At 43.4% G+C, this 8,792-nt stretch overlaps 1 protein-coding gene across 1 annotated transcript; it reads left to right on the top strand.

Moving 5' to 3' along the window:
- Positions 1–1,606: 1,606 nt before the first annotated feature.
- On the top strand, positions 1,607–2,723 carry LOC139139585 (uncharacterized). The gene is made up of 2 exons (XM_070708476.1): positions 1,607–1,830; positions 2,082–2,723. The coding sequence occupies exons 1-2, from the start codon at positions 1,626–1,628 to the stop codon at positions 2,552–2,554; spliced, it is 678 nt and encodes a 225-aa protein (XP_070564577.1). The 5' UTR covers positions 1,607–1,625; the 3' UTR covers positions 2,555–2,723.
- Positions 2,724–8,792: the final 6,069 nt, after the last annotated feature.

Here is an 8,792-nt window from a genome sequence, read left to right as displayed (position 1 = left end):
TCCACATAGGGAAGAAAAATTCAAAACAGAGCCATAGAGGAGGGTGGGAACTTCCCTAGAAGGCAAAAGAAAATACCTTATAGGGAAAGGCGGACATCCTTAAGAGAATGACCATGAAAATTCCCAGAATGGCAGCGAGGAAGAAGATACGCAAAAATAAGGAAATCAAGACGGCTGAATAAGGACAAGGAAACGTTACAAAATGACGAAGGTAATCACCCTTAAGAGAACACAGGAACAGTTCGTGAGGAAGGTAAAGTTTTGGATTGCTTGCATGTATCATATTCGTATTACTTGCAGTGAGATACATTTATTCATTTTGATTAAAGGTTTACTCAAGTTTATTGTCAGATGCTTTGTATCAGTTTTACCAAAGGAAAATGCTGGTTGTTATACTTCAATTTTCAAATAATAATGGCCTATACAAATGGTGCTATAACATCTATATTATTTCATTGCATTAGGTAGCCAGCATGTACATATAGCAAACACTAGGGTGGCATATCAACAATTGAATTTCATATGAGAGTAGTAATAGGTGGCACCGTAACGGGCGGATTTTGGCAGGAGGTTCAGTGAGGTTCAGTGAGGCACAGTGAGGCACAGTGAGGCACAGTGAGGCACAGTAAGGTTTCAGTGAGGTTTCAGTGAGGCAAAGTGAGGTTTCAGTGAGGCAAAGTGAGGTTTCAGTGAGGCACAGTGAGGTTTCAGTGAGGCACCAATGTCACAGACACCCCCTTGCTTGTTGGGACCCCCTAGCCCAGTCAAAATTAACAGTTCTAGAATTTTGGCAGGAGGTTCAGTGAGGTTGAGGGGGGCTTTGGCAGGAGATGTATTGGAGAGTCGTAGGTGCCGATATTTACCCTTCCCTCACCCCCGTAAACATCTGTTGTGTTGGACCCCCTAGCCCAGTCAAAATTAATAGTTATCGATTGTTTGGCAGGAGGTTCAGTGAGGTTCGCAGGGCTTTGGCAGGAGGTGTATTGAAGAACCACAGGTGCTGGTGTTTTGGCCCCCCACACAACTATTTATTTTGGACCCCTTTGCTCAGTCAAAATTTGTAGTTTGTGAATTTTGGCAGGAGGTTCAGTGAGGTTCTGTGAGGTTCTGTGGATTTCGGCTGATATCACCTGCAGTGAGGAGCTGCAGGCTCTAATATTTTGACCCCCTAACTCATTTGAAATCAGTGGTATGGCTCCAATTTTTTAGATTCATCTCTTTTTTCCCTTACTTGGTGACTTGGAGTGGTGAGGTAGATATTGACACCCTAAGTCTGCGAAATTTTTTCATATGGCTGAGATATTGAAGGACACATTGATTGGCTGGTTTAAATATTGCAAAGCATCATGGGATGATTAACAGTCTTCCTCTGATTGGCGTATTTAAATCTAAGATATTTGATTGGTCCATTTGAAGTTATGCAAATGAGGACACTCTTTAAAAGAGATCAGGGCCACTCAGGGCCTCATTCGAGCTCTGACCTTTGACAAGTACAGACGCATAGAGCTATGGCAACCTGTGACCTTAAACCGAGCCAGTGTCAGCAAGGATGGCGCAAATGTTATTCAGCGAGGGTCGAGAAGCCCTATTACTTCAATATCAACATCAATGAAAGCAGATGGTCAATGCCTGGTGTCCCAGAAGGTTTTGATGGGCCTGCAGTCAGTTCCCCTGGCAACCACAGTCCCACTCTTCCTGAGCCTGCCCAAGAACCACCATCAACACCCCTTCTGTTCGATTCTCAAAGTACAGATGTGACAGATAGCCAGCCGCAACTGTACTCCCAAGTGCACTCCAGACCCATCACCAGTGATGTCAACACTCAAACAGGTGAGAAGGAGTTTCGATTTCAACTTTCTTCAATGGACACATCTGCTAGGCTTGTTAGTGTAAAGATGTACAAGGGAAGTGCCTATGTTGGAATTCGTGAGTACTTTAAGCAGGAGAAGACTGGACAGATAACACCAACAAAGAAAGGTATTACATTAAGACTGGATGAATGGTGTCAGTTAAAATGTATCATAGGGAGAGTTGATGATGCTGTCCAGATGCCGACCTGTAGTTAATTCATTCTATTCCAGAGTTCACTCCACCACCCATCCCCAACGACCTGGATAGGAAAGTGGAACGCAAGCTGGTGAAATACATCTATGCGAAATTTATCTCACAGGAAGTTGATAAACTTGTGAGTGAAAACTGTGAGGGATGTCAACATGACTATCTGTCCCAGAGGGAACACGAGTGTCTACATTATGGTTGCACACCTGCTGGACAGAGGGAAGTGATTTCCAAATACTTTGGAGCTGCTGCTGAACGGATCGACATGTCTGCAGTGGAAAGATCTGTCCAGGAAGTTGCAGAGATCTGTAACCTCCAAATGGACTTTGGATTGATTGACCTTGACGAATTGCTGCACTTACTGTGTTATCGATGGGCCGACGATCCAGAGGGATGCTTTGAAGCCTTGATGGACAATATTACTGTGTACGGAATGGTTCTCTGCAATGACATTATCGAGTCCATGTGTGCAACAAATGGATCTTCTAGTTGTTAGAATTTCGGCAATGTTTTCAATTGTATCAGTCAGCGTTCAAAGTTATTTACCGCATCTTTAGCTTCGAGTTGCTATTTTTTGATGTTCTCTTTTTTTGGAAGGTTAAGCATGCAATGAATTACTTGAAGTTTCTTCTCAGACTTTTTTTTGCAGTATAACAAGAACACTGCGGGACACTTGCAACTTGTTTTATTCTCTTTCATGTTTGTGTTATATAAAGTTTTGCATTTAAGAAAATAAAATGTACCATTAAGACTTAAAGATGAAAAAAACTTGTCAGTCTACAGTCTTTGTGTGTGAGAGAAGTTTGGGTGATTGATTATGTTTAACTGTCCCCTTATCCCTATCTGCTAAACCATCCCTTAAAAAAAAAAAAAAAAAAAAAAAAAAGGAGGGGATAAAAAATGATACACACTGGCAATGTTTTCAACTGAACAACTTTTTAAAAATTTATTGAAATGCTAACACCAATGCAAATATACAAAGAACAACTAACTTGCAATGAAAAGCAAACGGCAAATTCTAACGCTTCTTTAAAAAGGTAACATCATAAACATCAAAATCAAAACCTGTCAGTTTCTCGATAAAATCATTGACAAGAAAGTCATTGAAAGTCAAATCTTCAGTGAATTGCTTCACAATGTTTGGCATGGACCATCCCCGGCACCGATGCAGCAGATAATAGAGAATGTACTGTCCACATACTGAAGAAAGGGGTCCTTGGAGTCTCTGCCTGTTAAACATCCAGTCAAGAGAGTGTCTTTTCAGAAATGTCTCAAAAGGTGTCTTGATTGGCGGACGTCCATAGGAATCGAAATATTCCCCATTGTTGCTATCAACAAAGTATAAAGTAACCCGTTTTTTTCCTTGTTTGGTGCTAGGATCCACAATGGCAACAAAAGCAGCTGGGTATGATTTCAGTCTTGTCTTGGGCAACTTGTCAGAGGCCAGCACCCCAGCAAAAGAAGATGCTGTGTACCTGTCCACAGTCAAGATCTTCCTGAGCTTTAAGGTGTCCATGCTTTCTTATTCGGAGTGTTGAAGGACACAGATTTAAAAGTCAAACAGGACGTTGCGATCTCTGTCAATTTCGAGCACGTTGTCCAGCTCACCATACACGAGTAAATTCACAGTATTTGGCAGGGCTTGTCTGAACTGCAGTTCTATGCCTAGGTTGCCCTCTTTGATCAGGTTCAAATGCCCTCCGTCTGCAGACAAGTCCGGTGTGAGATCAAAGGCAAACAGTGTGTATCCGTTGTCGTATTCATAGCGATTGATATCGATGCCTTCATCCTGACCCATTTAGTTAGTTCCAGTAAAGAGGGAGTAGTAGGCCATAAGGAACGATTGACCCCCCGGCCCTAGTGAAGTCCAATTTGTTTTCCACCGACATTGAGGATGAGTGATGTCATGTCATAATGTTTGAAGTTGAAAGGGTTCTTCTTGTATGAACCATTAAAGGCATTGTTGTCCACCAGACCCAAGACCACGCGTTTAGGTAGCTGTCCCAGAAAGATGTGATCTTTGTTGAAGGACATTGTACCTCCAGAAATGGACAGAACTTTCATCACACAACGATGTATGGGATACTTGGATGGCCCCTGCTTTAAAGCTTCTGCATGGCCCAGCTGTACCGATGGACTGAGTTTTATTTTTCTGACCAGTAATGTAGCTTCAGTGACCACTGCTTTGAAGTTTGGATTTTCTGCAGAGCTCACAAGAGAGAAGGCATTCTTGCTTCTGTTTAGTTTGAGACGTAATTCAACACCATTCATTAGATACTTGGGCTGAAAGAAGAGATCCGAATGGATGGGTCCAACCATATCGACAACTTGACTGCCAGATGTGAAGGCATATCTGCTTTTCAGTCCCTTGTTCGCTTCTCCACCTTCTTTAGTAGGGTCCACTTCGTCCATTTTCAAGTGATAGTCCTTGAAGAATAGGGCAGCACCAATATGGGTGTCTTTGGCCTCCTTCCCATAATTTAACAACGTCTCCATCATCGCTCGGTATGGGTAAGTAGGGGAAGGGTTGGATATCATTTTGCCATTGAGGTGTACATCCACTTGACTGAACAGTGAATGGAGCCACAGATTGACAGGTCCCACTGCTGCATCTGCACCCAGGTAACTACCATCAGCTTTTGTAATCTTAGCCTTGATCAGAAGGAGTGTTGATTATGACAAATTCGAAGGGTCCCGATTCCACTATGTTTGTCAGGGAATGCACTTCTTCCCATTGTCCCTCTTCTACACTGGTCTGAGTTGGAGGAACTGTGAACAAGTCAAGTTCACTCTTTGTACATTCGCAGGAGTGTTCATGAAGAAATGCCATGTTAGTCAAAAATGTCAAGAGATCTTCTCTGTCGCTTTGCTTTGGAGGAAATGACTCTTCTGCGTGGTGCTCTGCGTTTTATACCACCGCCACCAGGGGAGAAAAACTGTTTCAAACCCCTTCCTGCCATTAGGTCTTTTCCAGCTTTTACCGATCGCCTTTTGCCAGAATGCTTCACGTTACGTCCACTGAGTGCATCACCTGCAATATTGAGTCCTGTTTTTAACACCTGTCTCCCTAGGACTTTGGCACCTTGTTTCAGCAGTGGTGTGGCTGCACAGAAAATACCTCCCAACAGACCACCTAAGCCATATTCTCACTGCACAGCTGCTCCCTGGAACGATGCTCCATTTTCCACCTGATCCACATAAAACTTCCTGTATGTGGCTGGGTTGCTTTCATAGATTTTACGTCTATAAGGCATGGTTCAGGCTACAACAGTGTAGGGCGTCGCTTTCTGAAGGCTAGTGTCACGATCACTTTCCCACTCTGGAATGGTACTCTCTGACCAGTGTCGTCTCTTATGTAGACCTCTACTGTATCAAGTTCGCGATTTCTGAGGGGAAGAAAGTATGGAGTGTGAAAGGTGTGGTTGATCATCTGTCCGTGGATCCCTTCCACATTTTCTATTCTCAACAGTGGTGCAAAGGTGTCTCCCACCAACTGGTCGTCCACCAGATCGCAATATACATAGAGAGAAAGAGAGGTTTCGAACACTGAACATGAAGGGGGCATCACTCTTCTGCCGTAATATGGTATTTGGATAAAATCCCATGATTTCAGCCAGACCTGGAAGAAAGTGGAGGCTGGTGCCCTCACTCACATCAGCGGTTACTTTCCTGGACACTGTGTCAAAAGTCAATAGGACATCGTCAGGTAAACCTCGCTCTCTCAGAGTAGTCAGTATACTTCCAAAATCATCATAGTAACCTGCAGGTATTTTGACAAGTGTTTTTCTATGGTCTTGATCATCATACACAAGGAAGTTTCTGCCCTCGATCATGTTGTACCAAGAGAAAGGGTAGTGTATTTCCGTCAAGGCCACTTCCCAATTACCCTGGAGGGAAATGTGCTTTGGTAATTTCACAGTGTAGCCTGTCACTTTATTGTCTGGGAAAACGTCCATGGATGCGTTGCTAGGTAATGTCATGAAGAAGGGGTGTTCAGCCATGGTGACTGTTACTTTCCAAGTGTGGTGCTTGGCCAGAGTATGTCCTTGTTATACCTTTGCTAAATCTGTCACCCAGCTGTTAAACTTGGCAGGCCAACCGTACCACTTGACCAAGTATTCTTTCTTTCCCCTTCTCTTTCTCGTCTTGAGTATTTTTTCCACCCTAAAGACATCGTCGTCTTTCTTAACGACTCTTTGCAGTTCTTGCTCATAGAATGTCCCTTCTAACACTTCTTCATCATAATCTTTCAACTTGTACAAGGGTGGTCGATCATGGACCCGTCCTGATATGGTGAAGACTTCTTCAGACCAATTTGGAAGGTAGCCCTTCTTGAACATTCGTCTGGCTTTGCTGATTCTCACTTGCTCACCAATGTCGTATTTGAATTTGATTTCTTTGGAGTCAAATCACTGTACAGTGTGTCCAACACCTCTAATTTAATTGGTCTCGTTCACAGAAGCAGGTTTTCTCTTGATGCTGCGGTGCCAGATGTTGTTGTAGGAGTGGATCAATTGAGGAAGTATGGATATGTAGTTCAGGGTGTTGGTTCTGGTGAAGTATTTCCACATTTTAGTCTTGAGGGTGCGGTTGAAACGCTCTACCACTGATGCTTTTGTTTCATTTCCAGTGGTGAAGAAATGGACGCCTTCATTCTTCAGTAGTTTTTGAAATATGTGGTTGACAAACTCTTTACCTTGGTCTGTTTGCAGTTTCTCTGGTTTTCGTCCACTTTTAAAAATCTGTTGGAAGGCTGACACTAAGGTTGTTCCACGTTTATCTTTCAAGGGAATGGCCCAGGCATACTTGGACAGGATGTCAATACATGTTAGGATGTATCGGTATCCTGTGTTGTATTTTGCCAGTGAACTCAAATCAGCCAGACCAGCTTGCCATTGCTGATCTATACCCCCAACAATTACTCTAGCCCTTGGAAACCTCCACCGCACAGGCTTATGCAGTGTGTAAGTGTCTTGACGTTGCATCCATTCCCTCACTTGCTGACGGGTTATTTTCGCTCCCTTTTCTTTTGCAGCACGGTAAACAGTATCGATTCTCCAAAACTTGCGGAATGACCTGGATCGTAAAATACCTCGCTGAGATGTTGATCCAACTCCATCGATTTGGTCGCATGTTTCATGTTTGATGACGATGGACCCAGAACAGCAGGCACACAGACACCTTACGCGTTTGAGAACATCATTTACAGACAGAGAAGGGGGACAACACTCCATGACCACAACCTCCTGTAAAATGATCAGCAGCAGAATGGGCCTTGTTGTTTTAAAAGTCGATCCAACTCTTTGGACGATGCCGGGGTCTTCTTGTTGTTGAAATAACAGGAGGCACCTTCTTCTTTTTTGGCAGACGGCTGTTCAGTAAACATTTCCAATCCATCATCACTGTGGTCCATGTGAAGTAATCTTTTGGATTTCTTCAAAGACTGGATCCAGTTCCATCTGTCTCTGTTTCCTACCAGATCTTGTGGAACATTCATGGTGGACGATACCTGTGCAAACTGTTGCCATCCCCTGGGAGTGAAAGTTTTCCTTCGACGTAAAACATCATTGACAAGATCTACCATGTGGGTACCTGGCACAGGACTACCATCGTACATCAGTTCCCCTTTCTCGTTCCAGTCTATTTGATCGTTCTGTTTCATTTTCTCCAGGAGAAGTTTTGCTTTTTTCTTCATAGATTTTGGTACACTTTCAATGACATCCAACTCTACCCCATCTGCTGGCTTTTCATCATCAACCCTTTCCCCTTCTGCGCTCAGGTTTAATGAAGATATGGAAGAGGAAGTTGCAGCCGAAGCATCAGTTTTCATCTCAGATGGAACGATGCTGATTTTCACAGGTTCCTTCCTTTTGCCGACAAAAGCCCTGTACTGCTGAAGAGTCTGTTGGTATAGCTTAGCTTTTTCATCATCAGCTATATCTGTTCTTTCCAAGATCTGTTGCATCTCCCGGTCTAACGAGGACAATACCTTGGTGACAGGATGTGTTGTCTGATTCTGCTGTAGTTGTATTGTATCGAGTAATTCCTGCGACACAAGTGCCATCTTCTTGGCATGTTCCATGGGCATGGTGGCTGTGTCACTTAAACAGAAGACTTCCGAGCACAGAGAGGACAGGTCCTAAAACAGCAGAGGAATCCTCCTTTTTGGACCAGTATTTTCTACTTCTTGGATGTTTTAACCTTTCTATCTGTCAGTGTGCGAAGTTGATGTTTGTATTTGCTCAGTTTCTTCTTTTGACTCGCTGTCAGTGGAACACTCCCCCTTAGGATATTCAAACAACACTCGCAAAGACAGCGAACGAGTTCGTTACTGGCTCCTTCAATAACTCCCCTCTGTTGCTTTGGGTTGCCTCTGGCTAACACAGACAGAAAGTGGGCATGCTTTCTCATTCGCTGAGACATGATGAATGATGACATTTCTCTTAGTCATATCTGTTTTATGTTTTTCTGACATAAACGAAGGTAGTCTCTCCGGGGAAAATGTGGGACCGCAGACGAATGACTTTGGGTGCATTGGGTTTCAGGTCAATAAGAAGATATCCATAGGGTTCTCGGGTAGCATCGAGAAAGGCTTCCTGAATAAAACGTGTGTTTCCAGGATACATTTGTTTGGCCAGGTGTGTGATTTGTGATCCATCTCTCGGATTTTTGAAAAGGACCAGATAATGTGAATTTAAACTCATGGTTCGGGTCTCTCTACCTTGATGAAATAA

Source organism: Ptychodera flava, chromosome 9, assembly GCF_041260155.1.
Source record: "Ptychodera flava strain L36383 chromosome 9, AS_Pfla_20210202, whole genome shotgun sequence".
Classification (NCBI taxonomy): Eukaryota; Metazoa; Hemichordata; class Enteropneusta; family Ptychoderidae; genus Ptychodera; species Ptychodera flava.
This window is presented reverse-complemented; position numbering and strand designations above follow the sequence as displayed.

Coding starts and splice junctions, on each gene's coding strand:
- LOC139139585 (XM_070708476.1), top strand. CDS start 1,626: ATGCCTGGTGTCCCAGAAGGTTTTGATGGGCCTGCAGTCAGTTCCCCT. Junction 1,831..2,081: donor TGATGTCAACACTCAAACAG/GTGAGAAGGAGT, acceptor ATTCTATTCCAG/AGTTCACTCCACCACCCATC.